Raw genomic sequence first — 21,198 nt, forward strand, 5'->3', positions numbered from 1 at the left:
ATCCCTATGCTGTTTAGAAATACATGGTTTAATTTCCAAACATTTGGGATTTTTCAGACCTTTTTCTACTATTTTTTTTCTTGTTTAATTTAATTGTATCATAAGTTTTATATGATATTTTAACATTTTTTAAGATTTTATTATTTATTTTTAGAGAGGGGAAGGGAGGGAGAAAGAGAGGAAGAGAAACATCAGTGTATGGTTGCCTTTCATTCGCCCCCTATTGGGGATCTGGCCCGCAACCTAGATATGTGCCCTGACTAGGAACTGAACTGGCGACCCTTTGATTTGCAGGCCAGTGCTCAATCCATTGAGCCATTCCAGCCACGGCTGATATTTTAACATTTTTGAGCAGCAGACTTTGTTTTTAAATTGAAATAGTCATATGTTCCTAGTGGCTGGCTATATTAGTTTTCTATTGCTCTGTAACACTTAGTGTAAACTTAGTTTAAAAATGTTTGTTGTGTAATAGTTCTGTGGGGTCAGAAGCCTGACATGGTCTCACTGGGCTCTCATGGTGTTAGCAGGCTGTGTTCTTTCTGGAGGCATGGGGGGAGAGTCTGTTTCCTTGTTCATGCAGGTTGTAGGCAGAGTTAAATTCCTGTGGTCGCAGGCCCAAGTTCCTGGCTTGCTGTCATTGAAGGCCATTCCAACTTTTAGAGTCTACCTGCATACCTTGGATTATGGACCCCTTTTTCTACCTTCAAAGCCAGCAGTAGCGGGTAAAGTCTCACACTTCAAAATTCTTTATTGCCTCTTTTCTTGTTGATTGGTTAAATTTAAAGGGGTCCTGCGACAATCTAGGATAGTCTCCCCATTTTAATGTCCATAACACTAACACATCTACAAAGTCCCCTTTGCCACAGAGGTGATATTTCCTGGTTCTGGAGAATAGAGTGTGGACATTTTCAAGGCCATTATTTTGCCTTTCATACTGTCATATGGAACAATACAGCCTTATAATGCATTATACTTTAAAGTGGTAAAATTCTTTAAAAATTATTTTAAATTTCCTTTTATTTTTACTGTTTTCAGAGCTCTTAATATTTCAGCACAGGTCAGCTGGAATGAGTTCTCTCAGCTTTTGTTTTTCTGAAAAGTCTTTGATTTGCCTTCATTTTTGGAAGTTATTATTTCTTGATATGAAATTCTGGGTTAGCACTTTATTTTTTCTTTCATTGTAGTATAAAAATGTTGCTCCACAGTTTCTGTTGAGAAGTCTGCTTTAATTTTTATTTTTGATTCTTTGTATGTAACATTGTTTTCGATTCATAGTTCTTTCTTTGTCTTTGGTTTTCAGAGTTTGAATATAATGTAGCTAGGTGTTTTTTTTTTCTTATTATTCTTTTTTATTTTATCCATTTGAGGTTGTCTGAGCATTTTGGATCTATGGTTTATGTGTTTATATTTGGAAAATTCTTAGCCATTATTTTCTTCATGTATTCCTAAATACTCTGTTGTTCTTCTCAATTCCAATTATACATTAAACTATTTGGTATTATCCTGTGGCTTTTGGATGCACTGTTCTTTTCTTTTTATGTTATTTTTCTTCTTTGTGTTTTTGTTTGTTTCATAATTATTGCCTTATTTGTAAGCACTGATTCCTTAATTTTGTTGAATTTACTAATAAACCTATCAAAGACTTTCGTTATCTCAGTTATTTCATCTTTTATTTCTGTAGTTTGCATTTGTCCCTCTCTCTTTTTGAATTCCCTTTTCTGAATGTATGTCAACCCTTTCCTCTGGACTTTTTAACATATTGGTAAACAGTTATTTTAAATTCTCTGGAAGTCTCAAATTCTGGATCATCTTGGAATCTAGTTCTTTTCATTGCATTGTCTCTTGACAGTGGGTTGCTTTTTAATGCATGCACGTGTGTATGTGTCTTAAATTTTTATTGAATTTTGGATGTTGCGTGTAGTATATAGCAGTCAATGCTGAGGTCAGTAGTTTTAATGGCTGCAAATAGGCACTGTTCTTTTGTCAGGCCATGAGGCTGGATGTTGAGGCAGTCTGTTGAGGAGTTGGGCTAGGCTTGAATTTTGTTACTGTTGTGTTTCTCTTCAGTTTATCACACTGGCTTCCGATTCTTAGAGCAATGGACTGCCATATCCTTGTGCTTATAATGGGGCTGGGGACTTGGAGGATTCTCTCAGTGTTAGTGCTACATGCTCAGCTTTTGGCTGCCTGTGTCACCGATGGGGGTGGGCATCTCCATCCTCCTGCCCCTCTCCTGACAACCCACTTGCTTCTTTCTCAGTGCTATGCTGGTTAGTGGGACAGGTGAGGATTGCTTTGTTGTCCTGGTCTGGACTCCATCTCAGGCAGTTCCAGTATTTCCTGCACCTCACTCTTGGTAGCACACTTCTCATTTTATCAGTAGAAATTGTGGCCCAGGACAGTTTCCTACCTCTCCTGGGATAGAGTGTTTACCCTTTCCCGAGCCATAGTGGGTTTTACCCATGCCCTGTGAGTGGCATGTCTGCAACTCTTTTTTTTCCTAGCAGCTGAAAGCTTAAGGCTTTTTGCTCCAGGTGAGAGAATAGTTCATGCAGGCCCTAGGATTTGTGCCTTTTCCACAGTGGCAGCTGACCCCTCCTCCATGCCTGTACATAGAGGGCTGTTTTCTTGGGTCTCCTGCCCTACCTCCTGCTGGAGGCCCACAGAAAAGAGCCCCAGAGTATAAACTTTCTCATGCCTGAGGTCAGGCTAATCCACCCTCCAACAGTTCCACACAATTTTAGGTAATATTTTCTCATTCATTTGCAAGGCGGCCATGCCTTCCTCCACATCTTCAGCCCTGCTGGGCCCCAGTTGAGCCCGTCCACATGTCCCTCTTTGGAGTTCAGGCTCTGTGGTTGCCCTGTGGCCTTGGCTTTCTGATAGGCTCAAGAGAAGTTTGATTTTTGTGATGTTTCTGGCCTTTCTTGTTATTAGGGTGAATCAACACTATTTTTAAGTTTCTATATCCTGAAGCAGACTGAGCTATCTTTATTTTTTAAAAATAAAGAATGGATGCTGAATTATATTAAATATTATTTACCCTTATTATAGGTGGTAGGTACACAATGCAGTATACAGATCTTGTACCATAGTAATATATACTTGAAACCTGTATGACCCTATTAACCAGTCACCACAATAAATTTAATAAATAAGTGCTCGTGTGAATTTCTAGTTAATTTTTCCTGATGTGATGAGTTATATTATTAAGTTGCCTAATATTAAATTCATCCTTTATTTTCTTTTACTTGAAGAATTCTTTCACTAGTACATATTTCTTCAATACTTTTTAAGGGCTGGATATATAGGGATGAATAATAAAGATAAGGTTTTATAGATATGATATCATAATATCAGCAGGTAGACAAGAGTATATAAACAGATAAATAGGGCATTTGAGATTGTTATCAAAATTAAGAATGAAGTGAACAGGGTGAGTGGACAATAGAGAGGCAACTATTTTAGGTAGCATAGATAGGACCAGCCCAGGAGTAACATTAGTATGTTAGATTTAAAGGTCAAAAATGATCCAGTCGTTTAAAGAGTTGAGAGTAGAAAGAGCTTTTTAAAACATGCCAAGTTCTAATTCCCAGGGGCAGGAGAGAGAGCTCTGTTGGAGGATCAGAAAGTTGACCCATGTGGCTAACACTCGGTGAGCAAGGGGGAAGTAGAATGGGGACAGTTTGGGAAGGTAGTCAGAGCCAGATGACCATGCTGCCTTTGGCCAAGTTAGATATTTGAATTACATTATATGAGGGATGGGAAGAACTTGGAGATGAATTGTTTGGTACCTCTCGATTGCTAAGTGAAATTAGTTGTTCCCAAATCTCTGTGGTAGTTTCTTGATTATACCTCTGGTATAATTCTTTATCGCACATTAATTTGTCTTTCATTTCTAATCTCTTTTTTTCTGGTGACTTTTACTTCCTTTATAAGCACACTCCCCAACCCCCACCCCCATCCTAAAGAAACCTTCCTTTAACCTCTTCCCCTGATACTGGCATGCATTTCTCTTTTCACAACCAGATTCTTAGAAAGTGGTCTGTATTGACTGGTTCTTTTGTCACCTTGTACTTCATCACTGTGTGTGTGCTTTTGTAATAAGGATTTTAGCCCCAGGACCCAGCAGGCAACTGCTCTCTGAGATGTCCTCCTAGTCCCAGTGACCATCAAACCCAGCACCCTCTTGTTTAGTCCTGTTTATATGAATGTAGTATTTAACACTATTGGCCACATCTTCCATCTTATAAGTCCATAAACCCTGACTTCCTGGGCACTTTACTATCACATGTTTTGTCTTATCTTTCTTATTACCCTTGATTTCCTTTCATTTTTGGTTTACCCTTAAATATTAAGGGTTGTAAAATAATAAGAGATTACCCAAGCTTCTGATGATGGACTTCTCTCTCTACTGTTTGACTTGTCGTTTTTGTACTTTTACCAAAACAGCTTTCACTGTGCACTCTTGGATTTTTGCCTCTAGCCCAGACTTCTCTCTAGGGAAAGAGAAGAATATGCAATTGTATGTAATATGTCATAATCTTCATATTGCTACATAATCTTTAACTTTTTAAAGGATATATAATGTTATAAATGGCTATGCCATAATTAGCCTGACCATTTCTCTGTTGAAAATTTCTAGTCCTAGATTGCAGCTACAATTTATAATTCTATACATGTATACTAAAGTAGCTGAGATGGGAGAATGGAAAGTGAATTTTTCCCCTGACTACTATTCTCTCCCAATAAAGAGTGGAAATTCTTTGGCAAACCTTTTTCAGGCTTTCTTGCTTTGAATCAACCAAGAGGTCTCCTATTACTACCTGAGTTCAAGGTAGCATTTTAACTCTTGCCTGAGCTACTGAAAGGTCTTCTAAATGACCTCCCTGCCTCTAGTCTCTTGACCCTCTGAACCAGCATACTTTCAATTGTTAGAGAACAGGTAGTCCTTATGTCCCCAACACCCAAAAGAGATTGGAGTCTTTCACATGATGAGTCTGAGTAAAGCTGAAAAAGAGATTCACCTCCAATCAAGGCAGCATTTTAAACACACTAGTAAGTTGTAGTTTACCATGCCTACTACCAACCTTGACAGTATTCTTTGTCACACTTAACTGGTAACTCAGTCTCTCCTGAGCCAGGAAAGTCACTCATTTTTTCATCTGTTATTCTCTAAAAGTAATTCTGGAAACCAGCTGAGGGTGCTATTCTAAAAATTGTTGGTCCTCTTCCCTATAAAATATAGGAGCCCTAATAATGATTAGGCTTGTACCTGGATATATGAAGTGCCAGTGCCTTAGAGAACCTGAGAACATTGTTCATATTTGCCTCACCACTAACCTCCAGTCATGTGGCCTCTCTGACCTTTCCACGCTGTAGTCAACTGCCAACCTGATGGAGAATTCTGGGTTTTTGTGTTAAGTCCAATGCATCTAAAGATTCTGACAGTTGGCAACACTGCCAGTGTTGGTTCCTCTCCTGGGTGTAATTTGTGTGTGTTAAATGAATTCCCATTTGTATTTCTGACATGTTGATGTCTCAGAGTCTCTTCCTGATTGTCAGTCATTTCCAGTCGCACATTGACCAGAATGTAATTTTCAGCAGTTGGTTAATTCCTTTTTTGAGCCTTTCCCACCTGCTTTCCAATCTGACTGTATGTTCTTTTTGCATAAGAAAAAGGGTTGTGTTTCTTCTTTTACACTGAGGTTTATGTGCACCAAGCATGTCCAGCCCTTGTTTTGTTTCGCCACTATGAAATCATAAGATGGTAAATATAAAGCAGTGTCCATTCGGTAAGGCAGAGGGTGGGCCTGTGCACTGGTTGTTGGGGACATACTAAAGAGGCCCCTTCTTGGGCTGTCTTCCACTTCCATTGCTTTTCTTTCTCTCTGCTTCCTCTAACTTATTTTTATGTTAGTCTTCCATAACAACAAAGTGCCTTGGAAATTATCAAAAAGCTCAAGTGCTGATGGTAAATAGCTACTTCCTCCAATTCTCCACCCAACTGTATTTCTGCTTTGATACATTCTGGTCTATGCAGTCTCTAAACTCTACAGCCTATGGTAACTCTGTGCTGGATGTTGTAGATATGGTCACAATGTTTGATGATTGTGCTATTTTCTTTAGATAAGGAAGGGGTAGGAGAAAATAACTCCAGTCACTCTCTAATAGATTTGAAACTAATCAAGATTAGGGTGAGTTTAAAACAGTAATCAAGGTGAATCATTCTCTGAAGACCTAAGGATTTACTACCTCATATCTAGGGCATTGGTTCCCAGGAGGATGCTTCTATCTCTTAATTTCTAGCCATATGGTTTAGCTACCCACTCTGTGTATTTCCTTACCAAATATTGAGATTTTTTTTGAGGAAGAAGACTGATGGGGTCAATAGCTAGGTATGCAAGCTGCTTCAAGTAAGCCTCTAGAATGATAGTTCCATATTCATCTATGTGCCTGGTGTTCTCTCTCTCTCTCTCTCTCTCTCTCTCTCATCTCCTCCATGATCCTTTTATGTCCTAACTACAAACCTGTAAGTCCTTAAATTTACAGGCTGATTCAACATCAACATCCCGGGTCATCCATACCCATGATGGAATGGGCTTTATCCTTTCAATGGGAGAGTGAACCCTCTTAAAAGAGACCAAACAAGATGTTAGAAGAATGAGTAAGTAAAACTTAGAAAAAGACAGTTAGGAACATACTGTCAGTCAAATGCCACCCCCTTGCCATTCCCCATGATTTTGGGCAATTGAAAGCAGAGAAGGTGAAAAGACAAACCAAAAACCCTGCTTAATGGCATAGACTTTAATAAGATCATAAATTTATTAAAACCAAAACTCAGACATAATATAAGATAATAAGATGAGATGAAATGGGAAATATGGAACTAAGGGAACAAAATGAGAACAAAACAACATCAGTCCAAAACAAACAATTTGAAACAATAAAGAACTGAATGGCCAGGAAAGTGAATTATTGACATTAAGGGAAAAGCTTTAAATGATTCTAGAGAAAGCAAAAGCAAAAAAGAAAATGATGAAAGCAATGTAAATCGTAATGGGGATACAGCATAAAAATAATTGGTGCTCATAAAGTAAGGAAGCCCACCCTGAAAAAAAATTGACCAGGAAATATATTTGAAGATATAATAGTTTTCTGAAATATACTAATGTCCTTATAGAAAAGGTTATGATGTTCTAGGGGAAAAATTAAAAGTTGTACATTGATTAACGACGAGCTGACTCCTAGTTATAAAGACTTCAAAAGTAAAAAACTGGCAGACATACAGGCAGAAAAAAGGCAAATCACCTCCAGGAGGGGAAACTATCAGTCAGGCTGGCACAAGGCTTCTCCATATGAGCACCATTGCCAGAAGCACAGGAATGTACAAAGTTTTGAAGGAAAGAATTGGTGAGTTATTACCAGGTGTTAAAATTGAAATAGAGAACTAGGAATAAACAATTATGCAAATAGAGTGTAAATGTCATAAACTTTGACAAAAAAAAAGAATCAATTTTCATCTAAAATCAAAATGTGATTCAAAAATTCAAAAAAATCTGTTTAAAATAGGGTTTTTAAATTCTTTATTTTGATTTTATTTTTTACATTGTTAATTATCACCACTATTGCAGATAGCCCCCTTACCCACCTGCACCCAGCCCCCACCCCCTTCCCTCTGGCCTTCACCACACTGTTGTATGTGTCTCTGGGTCATGCATACATGTTGTTTGGCTCATCCCTTCGCCTTTCATCCATCCCTCCCTCCCCTTAACTCCAGAGAAAATTTTAGGAAATAATATCTCTAAAGAAATATGTATCTTAAAGTTTATTTTTCCTTGAGTTTTATTTGCATTTAAGTACAAAGAAAGATACATTTTACTCTTTTCATAAGAACACAAGAGAACAATTCTTTTAAAACAATGTGTTTCTGGTGTTATGACTGTGGGTTGAAATTTTGTGGTTTTTGGGGTGAGATTTTTTCTTAATATAAAAGATTGTTTAATCTTTTGTAGATAAGTTTATCTAAAAAACCTTATTCCAAAAAATATGTAAAACATAGTAAATAAACATATTTACACCAACCAGGGCTCTGGATGGCGCCTGGCATGGGCAGATGTTTTTTTTTTTTTCTTTTTAATCTGTGGTGCTTTTACTTGGACAGTTGTCCAAGCTGGGAACTGCTGCTCCTGAACAAGTGGTTTCCCTTCTCTGTTTTTATACTTATTTTAACAGCCTAGTGGCTTTCATTTTTATTACAACCCACCTCCAAGCTTTCTGGAAGTGAGGAAAGAACTACTCACCCCAGATGATTATCATTTTTCCTTTTGCCCATTTTCCTAATCTAATTAATGGGAATAATAAAGTACATAATTACTTTGTTACATTCATCTGAAAGACGGAAAACAGAATTTCATAAATGAGTGGATTGAAAAATAAAAGATTTGCTCAACCTCATTTTGTAGAGATAGCAACAAAGCTGATGCATTTTACTGTACTCTTCAGCTTAAAACATTTTAGTTATGAGACCCTACCCCTGCCACTTTTTCCTTTCTAACCTTCTGATTGTGGTGGGTAAATGTGTTTTTTATCATATTACTATGTAGTTTTTTCATTATACAAATATATGACAGCACATCAGCTGTCACGAGATGACTGGAGTATTTTTATTTTGTGTAAATTTTGTCTTCAGTAAATTCAAAGTGGTTATTATGGTAGGGTCTAATATGAATTTCAAATATGTACATTGCAACTGCTATTTGTAAATGATGAGGCATTGGAGTATTTGGCTCTACTACAAATAAGTAATATAAACTTGAATAATTTTTATGTGCCCAAGGATTCAACAAATGAAAACAAACTAAATTATGGCAAGTAGTAATTGCTCAAAAATGTAATAGTTGATAGAGATTGTGGGTTGTTGATACTATTTAAATGATGATTTATTTCCAGTACAGCCAGAAATGGAAGTAGTTTCATCTCTTTAGCAATAAGCTCTATCTTCATCCCTACCTACCTTCCTCCTACCTACCTACCTACCTACCTGTCATTAATGACAAAGAAACATAGCCATTGAATATTTTGTTCAGTTAAATTAGTGAATTTTTTAACTGAGGAACATTACAGCAACATGACTTTTTAATTTGATTGGTGAAGAGCCACAAATAAGTGGCCTATTTTACTTTCATATTTTTCTGTGCACTAATATAATTACTAATAAAGTAACACTTCATGGTTCTCTTAGCTCATATCTTATGATTATCTTGAGATATGATCAGGTATGTTTGTTATAAAAATTATTATGTAGTAGTCCATTTTCTTATAAGAATGTCAGCATTGTTTAGTTTGAATAATGATATTATTTAGAAATTTGCTAAGAAGTTTGCTTGAAAAAATACTAAAATAACAAGACAGTTGTTAAATACCCTACATTATAAAGTTGACTTTCCTTATTTGTGAGACAGCTCTCTCAGACTGTTACAGACAGAGTACTTAGCTATGAGGATGAAAGGGGAGGATAATTTACTTTTGGAAGATCTGGTCCCAAGATCATGGTGAGTGGAGGTGTCAAGACAAGAGCACAGCATTATAGAACTATACAAGAAGGTCTTTGTGTGATTGTTTTAATAGGTTTTGATTGGCAATATTCTTAATGTTAGAATGCAGTTTTATCCAAAGTAGGCTAGCATTAACGTACCTTGTTCAATTGTCATAACACCCTCATGATAGTAATCTCAATTTTAAAAAGTTATAGTTGGTATATGTATCATTTTGCCAATTGCTTTTCTTTTTTTAACAGAAATCTTGGAGGCTGGTATTAAAGGAACTTCAGAATCACTTAAAGGTGTGAAACGAAAAAAGATTGTAGCTGAGAATCACCTGAAAAAAATACCAAAATCCCCACTGAGAAATCCTCTTCAGTCAAAACATAAACACAATGCAGAAGAGCCATCTTTTGCTGTTCTTCAGAGTACTTCAGATTCTCACAAGAAACAGAATCACAGCCCTATAAAAAATGGGAAACCATTTACCAAACAAAATGGAGAAACACTTGGGATAATTGCCGAGGCCTCTAAGTCTGAAGAATCTGTCTCCCCAAAGAAGTCCTCATTTCTGCAGCATCCATCTGAACTGCGTAGATGGAGATCGGAAGGCTCTGACCCCACCAAGTTAAATTTCATAGATGGACAATGTGAATCTAGTTCTTTGTCAAGTAAAACCAGGACTGACCACAGTGAATGTATCTCCTCTAATTGTAGTCCTACTTCCTCCTCATATACAAACACCGCATTTGATGTCTTACTGAAAGCAATGGAGCCAGAACTGAGCACTTTGTCACAAAAGGGCTCATCTTGTACAGTTAAGATAGAAAAACTAAGACCAAACAAAACTGTACGATCCCCCTCTCAATTAAAAAACAGCTCAATAGATGCCCCAAATCAGACTTCACAAGAATTTGTTTCTGAATCACAGTCTTCTTGTACCTCATACACAGTGCATGTGTCTGCTGCTCAGAATGAGCAGGCATCACTTCAGTCAGTTTCTCATTCATATAATCAACATGAACACTTTGTTTCTAAATCTAACCAACAAAATCAACAGCTTCCAGTGTGTTCAGGTTTCACAAGATCACTGACAAGCCTGCACAATCAAGAGAACCCCAAACTTGAACAAGTGTATCATATAGCAGTGACATCATCTATAGGTCTAACTTCACCTTCCAGTAGAACTCAGGTTACTCCTCAAAACCAGCAAATTGATTCTGCTTCACCTATGTCAGTAAGTCCAGCCCAGTCTACACAGTCACCTCCCACACCAGTTTATAATTCAACTGCTGTTGCCTCTGTTGTGAATCACAGCGTAGAGCAAATGTGCAATCTTCTTCTGAAAGATCAGAAGCCCAAAAAACAAGGAAAATATATTTGTGAATATTGCAATAGAGCTTGTGCAAAGCCGAGTGTGCTTTTAAAGCATATCCGCTCCCACACTGGAGAGCGACCCTATCCCTGTGTGACCTGTGGATTTTCATTTAAGACTAAAAGTAATCTATATAAGCACAAAAAATCCCACGCACATACTATCAAACTGGGACTTGTCTTGCAGCCAGAGGCTGGTGGTTTGTTCTTGTCACACGAATCACCCAAAGCACTTAGTATCCATTCAGACGTAGAAGACAGTGGGGAAAGCGATGACGAGAGCACTGCTGATGAAAGGCAGAATGATGCAGGCTCCATGGACCTGCAGCCTGTGCCGATAATGAAAACAATACCAAGTTCTGAAGCTTTACCAAAATCAAGTTCCATTCCAAACAATCCAGGTCATGTGGTAGCTGATGTTTCACTACAGGACAAGTCTTCAGAATCACAAGCTGTGACAGAGTTACCAAAAGTTGTAGTCCACCCTGTCAATGTGACATCCCCATTAAGGGTTGACAGCTCCAAGTTTACAGATTCTAAGCTTGAACTTTCTAGTGCACAGAAACAGAAGGACCTGCAGGTTACCAGTGTACTGTCACATTCAGCCTGGACATCCTCCCTGGAGACTGATGAAAAGTCCTGTCAGAAAAGGGACATGAGTCAACCAGAGGCAAAACAAGAATCTCCCATAGGCACAGTACATGCCCAGCTACAAAGGCAGCAGGCTACCGATTACTCCCAGGAGCAGCAAGGAAAACTTCTGAGTCCTCGAAGTTTAGGAAGTACAGATTCTGGTTACTTTTCACGTTCTGAAAGTGCTGATCAAACAGGGAGCCCACCAACTCCCTTTGCCAGAACATTACCCACTACAGAACAAGACTCAAATAAGAATAGTGGGCCCTCTGCACCTCGTATCAATACACCAGCACCTTCTACGTTGCCATCAGGTGAAAAAGCATTGCTTCTAGCAGGTCAGATGCGCCCACCTTTGGCAACAAAAACACTTGAAGAACGGATATCAAAGCTTATCTCAGACAATGAAGCCTTGGTGGATGACAAGCAACTGGATAGTGTAAAGCCACGGAGAACTTCTCTTTCACGGCGAGGAAGTATTGATTCCCCCAAATCATACATATTTAAGGATTCTTTCCAGTTTGATTTAAAACCAATGGGACGGAGAACAAGTTCAAGCTCTGATATACCAAAGTCCCCTTTCACCCCTACTGAGAAATCAAAACAAGTGTTTCTTCTGTCTGTCCCTTCCCTTGACTGTTTACCTATCACGAGAAGTAATTCTGTGCCTACTACAGGTTATTCAGCAGTACCTGCAAACATAATACCTCCCACTCATCCACTGAGAGGAAGTCAGTCATTTGATGACAAAATCGGCACTTTCTATGATGATGTCTTTGTATCAGGACCTAACACTTCTGTGCCCCAAAGTGGACATCCCCGTACCCTTGTCAGACAGACAGCAGTAGAAGACTCTTCAACAAGTGAAATGCATGTCCTCAGTACCGGACAGTCCTTGGATGAGAGCTATCAAGGATGCAATGCCATGAGTGAAACTGTAGCTGCAAGGAACAAGTCATTGGTGCCAGGCTCACATTTAGAAAAAAAGAAATCTCATCAAGGGCGAGGGACAATGTTTGAGTGTGAAACTTGTAGAAACAGGTATAGAAAACTGGAAAATTTTGAAAACCATAAGAAATTTTACTGTTCAGAGTTACACGGACCAAAAACAAAGGTAGCTGTGAGAGAACCTGAACATAGCCCCATGCCCAGCAGCACACAGCCTCAGATTCTGCACTACAGAGTTGCTGCTTCCTCGGGCATCTGGGAACAGACACCCCAGATACGAAAAAGGAGGAAAATGAAAAGTGTTGGAGATGACGATGAAGTTCAGCAAAATGAAGGTGAAGCTTCTCTGAAAAGCTCTGAAGGTCTTCTGTTGCAGAATACTGTGGGCTCTTCCTCCAGTTTGCCTAAACGTAATATTGTATCAAGTGACCAGCAGCATCGAAATATACAGTTGCAAAACTCCCAAATTCAGCTTGTTGCCAGAGGCCCCGACCAGATCATGGATCCAAAGCTGTCTACCATCATGGAACAACAGATAAGTTCAGCTGTCCAGGACAAGATAGAGTTGAAGAGGCATGGATCTGGAATCTCAGTCATCCAGCATACAAACTCACTGAGCAGACCCAGTTCATTTGACAAGCTTGAATCTTTTGAAAGAGGCTCTGCACTTTCTCTCCAGGAGCTAAGTAGAACAGTGAAGCTTGGGTCCCTGAAAGTGATAGGAATTTCCCAAGAGGAAGGCAGCCCTTCTCAGAACATGTCTCATCCTCAGCAGCCTGCACTATCAGATGCTCTTAGAGCAGAACTTCAGGAATGTTCAAGAAAGATTTCAAGTGAACGGCATGTGTTAGGACAGGCCTCAAGACTTGTTCGGCAGCACAACATCCAAGTTCCAGAAATTCTGGTCACAGAAGAGCCAGATCGGGACCTTGGAACCCAAGTACCTGATCAGGAAAAATCAGAGAAATTTAGTTGGCCTCAGCGTAGTGAAACATTGTCAAAATTGCCGACAGAGAAACTGCCACCCAAAAAGAAGAGGCTCCGTCTTGCCGAGATAGAGCATTCCTCAACCGAGTCAAGTTTTGATTCCACTCTCTCCAGGAGTCTAAGTAAGGATAGCAGTTTATCAAGTTTCTCAGCTTCATTAGATGTAGAGGACATTTCTAAAACTGAGGCTTCCCCCCAAATCACTTTTCTCAATAAAACAGAGGTTCTCATGATCCCAGCTGGCTCTAATACACTTAACGTGCCTGGAACTCAACGGGAAATGAGACGTGCTGCCTCAGAACAGATTAACTGCATGCAAACATCCATGGAGGTCTCTGATTTCAGAAGTAAATCATTCGACTGTGGAAGCATAACTCCACCTCAGACAATGCCACTTGTGGACTTGCCTCCGACATCTCCTTCTGGCATGGGAGTGACTGGACATGTGCCTCTTTTAGAAAGAAGGAGAGGCCCACTGATACGGCAGATTTCTTTAAACATAGCCCCAGATAGTCATCTGTCTCCTGGGAACCCATCATCTTTCCAAGCTATTACTCTTCCTAGTGTGAATGCAGTGCCATTTCAGGGGCCTCCGCTCACTAGTACATTCTTAGCTGAGTTTCCTGCAAATACTGTGCACTCCCAGACTCAAGTTAAAGATCTGCAAACAGAAACTTCTAATTCCATCTCGACTAACAATTTTCCTGTTCAACAGCTTTTTGGTATTAATTTGTTAAATCAAATCCATGCACCCCTTAGCCACCAGAGCACACAGATGTCTCTGCAGGTATCTACACAAAGTGTCAAACCAGATGTAAATCCCAGTGTATGTGTCTCTTCTAAAAGTGATGATTGCTTTGCTCCCAAGTACCAACTGCGATGTCAGGTTTTCACTTCAAGCCAGTCTTGCTCTTCTAATCCTGTACATGCTTTGCCAAAGCAAGTTCTTTCAGATCCAGTTGGGGCTGACCATCGTATGTCTTCCTTAGCGTTACCAACCAAATTAGTAGATGCCATTTCTAATTCCTGTGCTCTGCCACCACTGAAGCTTGGGCCACCTGATGGGCAAGTGCAAAAGGTGCCGACATCGTTTACACTGCCTATTCACCTGCAGAGTAACATTCCAGGGTATTGCTTTGCCACAGTCACACCTCTGCCACAAATCCTTGTGACCCAAGATCTATCCAGTCAGCCCATTTGCCAGGCTAGTAATAGTGTGGTGCCAGTCAACGAAGAACGAAAGTCCCTGCCAAAATTGCAAAAAGTTCACCAGAATGCTTTGCCAAACTCAGAGGAAAAGCTTATTTGTGAAAATGTTTTTTCAGAGATGGGCCAAAATTCTTCTCCTGGAACTCAGAAAATGTCTATTGTTAGACTTTCCCCCCAACAAGAATCTTCAGCTTCAAGTAAAAGGATGCTTTCCCCAGCAAATAGTTTAGACATTGCCATGGAAAAACACCAAAAGCGAGCTAAAGATGAAAATGGAGCTGTTTGTGCAGCAGATACTAGACCATTTGAACCACTGAGTTCAAGAGCTAATGAAGTTAGTAAGCAGAAGAAACCTATTTTGGTGAGGCAGGTTTGTACCACAGAGCCCCTTGAAGGTGTGACATTGGAACAGGATATTTTTTCTCCACCTGAAATTAGCAGTGAGACTGTTAACTTGACAAATGTTTTACCAGCTGATAATTTGTCATCAGGACAATCTAAGTCTACAGCTATAGAACCTATGAAAGAGTTGCAAGAATTTGAAAACATCAAGTCATCTCTATCACTAACTCTTACAGTTAGAAATTCACCTGTTCCTTCAGAAAATACCCACATTTCTTCTTTGGAATATGTAGACAATAACCAAGAAAGGAAGTCTCCAGAGGTTAAAAATCAAGGTGACAAAGTGAACATCCAAGAACAAACTCCAACTACAACAACTGCTCTTTCAGTGCTAGATGCCGGAGACACACAGCAGCTGTCTTTCCCCAGCCTGAAGACCACAACCAGCTTCACGTGGTGTTATCTGTTCAGACAGAAAACATTGCATTTGCCTCAGAATGACCAGAAAACTTCAGCCTATACTGACTGGACAGTAAGCGCCAGTAATCCAAATCCACTTGGTTTGCCTACAAAGGTTGCTCTTTCTCTCCTTAATTCAAAACAGAAAACTGGAAAATCACTGTATTGTCAAGCAATAACCACTCGTTCCAAATCAGATTTGTTGGTCTATTCAAGCAAGTGGAAAAGCAACTTAAGCAAGGTACTTGAAATATTTTTTATCTCCAAAAATAGTTTGTGTAAATGACTTTTAACATGTCTTGATGCCTTTAAATACTTTAATTAGGATGATAAATCGTGCTTCATGAGTTTATAGCGATTCGAAAGAAAGGATGATAAATATGCCCTGGGAGTTACACTGATAAGGGTTACCCAGATCCTTTGTATCCTGAAACATTTTGAAAATGATAACTTGCCCTGAGCACTTTTTTTCCCCCCAGCTGAATATGTAAGTCTTTACTTAATGGTACAATAATCATGGTGTTACTTTCATGTTTCTCGCATATGAATGTTTTGTTTGTATTGTTAAGTGAGAGGAGAGTATGCTTTGTCCTCACTAATGCAAGAAAACAGAGGTGAATAATCAATGATTGTTGTATATAATTTTGAAATACAAGTCATTCTGTAGTTCTGAAAATCATCTTAGTGATAGAGAGGATTCCCAAAATAACTAACTCATACACTTGATGATTATGTTGATCTGATCAAGATTTATAGAGTAAGGTAGAATCAGTCTTAAATTAGAGTTATTGGCTATAAAAATGGGAAAAAATCATTTAAGTGGTGAAGGAAGGAAGACAGGAAGGAAGGGTGGAAGGAAGAATGGAAGGAAAGAAGGAAGGGAGGAAGGAAGGGAGGAAAGATGGGTAGATAACAGTATTATATTGGACTCTGAGCATTCAGAGTACTTGCCCTCTGTAGGTTCATGAGCCCATAGCACAGGTTCATAAACACACACATACTTATCAATGGGAAAATATCATAGTTCAGTATTACAATAGAAGTATATACATTTTTCAAAAAAGAAAGTCTAACACTGCCAGTAGGTTGAAGTACAGATACAGGAAAGATATTCAAAAAGTTCTGACTTCAGCTGAGTCCTTTTTCTTTTTTTAAAATTTTCACCTGAGGACATGCTTATTGATTTTAGAGAGAGGAAGGAAGGGAGAGAGAGGGAGAGAAACATTGATGAGAGAGGGAAACATTGATCTGTTGCCTCTCGTACATGTCAGGATGGTGGATCAAATCCACAACCTAGTTATGTGTCCTGACCAGGAATCCATCCATGACCCTTTGGTTTACAGGACAGTGCTCCAACCAACTGAGCTACCACCCGACCAGAGCTTTTAGGTGAATGTTAAAAAAGAAAACGTAGGAGTTTTTTTTTTTTTTCAGGCAAACAGGAATGAGAAATTTTAATAGTCTGATAATGACATGGGAGTGAGAAAGAACTTGGTTCATTTAAAGAACCCTAAGGAGTCTGTCATGGCTAGAAGGTGTTATAAGTTCAGAGTTGAAAGTGTAGGTAAAAACTAAATATGGACTTCCGGCAAGATGGAGGAATAGGTGGACGCACCGTGCCTCCTCGCACAACCAAGATTAGAACAACAATAATTTACAGACAGAATATCACTCAGAACTGATAGGATTTATCTGAATGGAAGTCGGACAGCCAAGAAGTTGAAGTAAACCCGTACATCCAGACTGGTAGGAGACGACGAGCCGGGCGGGCGCGGGGCTGGCGCGGGTCGGCGGCGCGCGAAGGTCGGGGAAAATTTGGCACGAAATCGGGGAGACAGCCATCCCGGGCGCAAGAACGCAGCGGTGATCCCTGAGTACGCAAGCTGCGGCTGGCAGACCCTGTGGGACAGCGATTGTGGACCAGGGCAGAGCTCACAGCCCAGGATCCCAAGGAAGGGCCTGAGCCCGGGAGAACGAAACTATCGCCATTGTCCGCCCCCGCCCCCGCCCCCGCCCCCGCCCACACATATAACGTCACAATCTAGCGACCAGGGTGCCCAGCCCTGGTGAACACCTAAGGCTCCGCCCCCCACCGTAACAAGAGCGACCGGAGACAAGGAAAGACATAAGACATGTTTCCAACAGAACAGATCAGTCCCCCAGGACTCTCCTTTTGAGGGACCAAGAAATAGCCAATCTATCAGATGCACAGTTCAAAACACTGGTGATCAGAAAGCTCACGGAATTGGTTGATTTTGGGCGCAATTTAGATGAAAGGGTGCAGGTTACCATAAAAGAGATGCAGGAAGATACGCGGAGGAGAGCCAATAGTGAAGGGAAGGAATCTGAGTCTCAAAACAATACAGTGGACCAGAAGGAAGATAAAATCAACCAAGCAGGAAAGCATGATGAAATAAGAATTCAAAAAATCGAGGAAAAGCTTAAGAGCATCCAGGACATCCTTAAACGTTCCAACATCCGAATTATAGGGGTACCAGAACAGGAAGGAGAAAAGCAACAGATGGAGCACGTATTTGAACAAATAATAAAGGAGAACTTCCCCAATCTGGCAAAGGGAACAGTCTTCCAAGAAATCCAAGAAGCTCAGAGAGCCCCAAAGAAGTTGGACCCAAGAAGAAACACACCAAGGCACATCATAATTACATTAGCCAAGGTAAAAATGAAGGAGAGAATCCTAGAAGCAGCAAGAGATAAGGGGACAGTAACCTACAAAGGACTTCCCATCAGACTGTCAGCTGATTTCTCAAAAGAGACCTTACAGGCAAGAAGGGGCTGGAAAGAAATATTCCAAGTCATGAAAGACAAGGACCTATATCCCAGATTACTCTATCCAGCAAAGCTCTCATTTAGAATGGAAGGGAAGATAAAGTGCTTTTCAGATAAGGTCAAGTTAAAGGAGTTCATCATCACCAAGCCCTTATTTTATGAAATGCTAAAGGGACTTATCTAAGAAAAGAAGATAAAGAAAAAGACATGTATAGTAAAAGGACAGCAAACTCACAATTATGAACAACCACACCTAAAGTAAAACCAAAAGAAACTAAGTAAACAACTAGAACAGGAACAGAACCACAGAAATGGAGGGCACATGGAGGGCTAGCAGCAGGGGGGTGGGAGGAGGAGAGAGGGGGAAAAGGTATAGAGAATAAGTAGCATAGAATGTAAGCTGATAATAGATAGGGGGAGGGCAAGAATAGTATGGGAAATGTAGAAGCTAAAGAACTCATAAGAATGACACATGGACATGAACTAAAGGGGGGGAACGTGGGTGAGAGAGGGGGTACAGGGTGGAGGGGAGAGAAAGGGGGAAATGGGACAACTGTAATAGCATAATCAATAAAATACATTAAAAAAACTAAATATGCATGGTAGTGGAGAGCTACTTTTTCAATGAAGGAGGGTGAGTTTAATGTTTAACTGCTCAGACTCTGCTCTACATCTACTAAATCAGAATCTTAGAAGATGAGACCTGCCCACGAGAATTTAAGCAGAGCTTCATGTGTATTCCTGAAGTGCCTATGAAAAGCATAGCTTTTCTTTAATACCAAGTGACTTGGTAGAAATGTCTCTGGAAATGTACATATCTAGATTTGTAACTAGAAGACAGCTCCAGGTGGAGGGTGTGAAGATTTTTCAGTGCATAAGTGTAATTAATGAGATTGCTCAGGGAAAGTGTAAAGAAGAGACAAGGACTTAGAATGGTCCCGGGAATCACAACTATGTAAAGGGTTGAATGGATGAAGAAAATCCACATAAGAAACTGAAAGAGATTGTTAATAGAGGAAGGAGGAGAGCTATGAGAAAGTAGTATCACACAGATCAAGGAAAAGGTATTTCAAGGAAAGTCGTTCCAGTAAGTTGACCTCCAGAGGAGTCAAATAAAGATAAAGACTAGCATGGCATTTGGACTGAGCAATTTTAATACCACTGGAGACTTGAGTCAGATGGGCATGTATCTATGTTCCCTCTTCATCCAAGCACCTAAACTAGATATATGAATCGGGAGTTTTCTTATCCTTCCATAATCTGTCTCAAGTTTTCCTAGCTTATTGACATACTATTTATTAATATACTCCCTAAGATGACTGGCCAAATCTTTCTAGTCATTAAAAATTCAGCTTAAATATCAGCTCTCATTTTGGTCTTTATAATTAATATCAGTTAAGTAGTATCACCTCTGTTGAGCTGCCATACCTTGTTCATAACTCTACTCTGATACTTTACAATACTACATTTTAGTGATGAACTTTTGTATCTTTCTCTTCCACTGCACCAGCACAGTCTGTTAGAACTTTCGGATGATGGAAATATTCTGTGTGCTAGTGACTACTGTAACAGGCAGTGTAGATGAGAGTCTGAGTTCTGTGAGGGCAGAGACTGTATTTTTTTCAGTTTTATATGTCCATTACCTGAAACATAGCAGAGTCCCAGTAAATATATGGGGAGTAAACAAATAAATAAATCAATGAATAAATAAAATATTTTTAAGTGGTAGAGTAGGGGAAATTCAACTAACCACAACACCAGGCAACTGGTACATGGAGGAAACTAATTATATACTGATTTCTTAGGGTGAATGTTAATTCACAACCCAATGTTAATGTACAAGTATTTATAATTCACAATGGAAAAGAACAGAAAAATACTAAAGTAAAAGGATTTCTAAGAGAAATAAGGCATCAACAACATATAATACCATGGAGTGGTCAAGCATATAAAGACTAAGGAAATGATAAGGGTTTTAACATGTAGCTTAGTGGTAATTGATTGAATAGGAACCAGATCTGATAGTGAGAAAGCAAAAGATAAGTGAGAATTTGGAATTGAAAAGAAGGTAAGAAATAGGATTACTCTTAAAAGTATGAAGTCAAGAAAAGGTGCATGTATGTATTGCAAGTGGTAGGGAAACCTAATGTGTTTTCCAGGAAAAGAAAAGGAGTCAGTGGCATTTTTACCTGTCAGGGTCAGTGTCACTGTCTCCTCATACTGCCTTCTTGAGAAACTGAGGAATGCAGCTTTTCTTCATTTCTGCCTTTGTGAGGACAGGGGCTTCCCAGAGTCCTCTTTTTCCCACCACAGAGGCCCTCTGTCCATGATGCACATACCCTCTTATTATCACTTACTATTATTAAGTCACCTTGGTACAATATCTGTCTACATGGTGATGTAATTTTTAAAGGAGGTTTGTAACAAAGAGGCCCTTGATTAGAAAACTTGTGCCTTGTGTTGGAGTTAGCCAGGAGACTGGAGTTTCAGCCTTGGCTGTTAACACTTTACCTTGGACAAGTGACTTAATGCTGAGAGTGTCTTTCCTCACTGGGAGATAATCCACTTGCACAGCCTGCCTCACGGAGTTATGTGAGAGTCAGATGGGCTGAGGAGTGCGAAAATTTGTGGATGGTACAATTGTGTGAAAGTCATAAGGTGGTGTTACTATAATGTTTCTCTAGAAGAACACACAATGTTTCATTGTGAGTTCATTGCCTTCTTCTGGAGATTTAATCATTGCCAAGCCAAAAGCTAAATTTGACCTGACCTGTGTTTGTACCTCACAGTTCTCAGTATTCAGGACCTTTTGAGAAGATACAGAGAGGAAACAGAATTATGGTTTAAAGTGGTGGGAGAAGGGGAGAACAAAATATTGGTAAATAGGTTAATGCTTAACGTAACAGTTCATTGAACT

The 21,198-nt window shown here is 39.5% G+C and overlaps 1 protein-coding gene across 6 annotated transcripts in view; it reads left to right on the forward strand.

The window, feature by feature from the left end:
- Positions 1–21,198, forward strand: part of HIVEP1 (HIVEP zinc finger 1) — a 146,101-nt gene that overhangs the window by 95,494 nt on the left and 29,409 nt on the right. For 5 of the 6 annotated variants that reach the window (XM_045847034.1, XM_045847035.1, XM_045847033.1 and 2 more), the window contains exon 4: positions 9,800–15,735. In XM_045847034.1, the coding sequence (XP_045702990.1) occupies positions 9,800–15,735 (5,936 nt within the window). Of the gene's footprint in view, positions 1–6,594; positions 6,668–9,799; positions 15,736–21,198 lie in introns of those variants that run through there. The other variant, XM_045847038.1, reaches the window with a different exon arrangement.

Source organism: Phyllostomus hastatus, unplaced genomic scaffold, assembly GCF_019186645.2.
Source record: "Phyllostomus hastatus isolate PE091 unplaced genomic scaffold, TTU_PhHast_1.1 phas_contig_524, whole genome shotgun sequence".
Taxonomy (NCBI): Eukaryota; Metazoa; Chordata; class Mammalia; order Chiroptera; family Phyllostomidae; genus Phyllostomus; species Phyllostomus hastatus.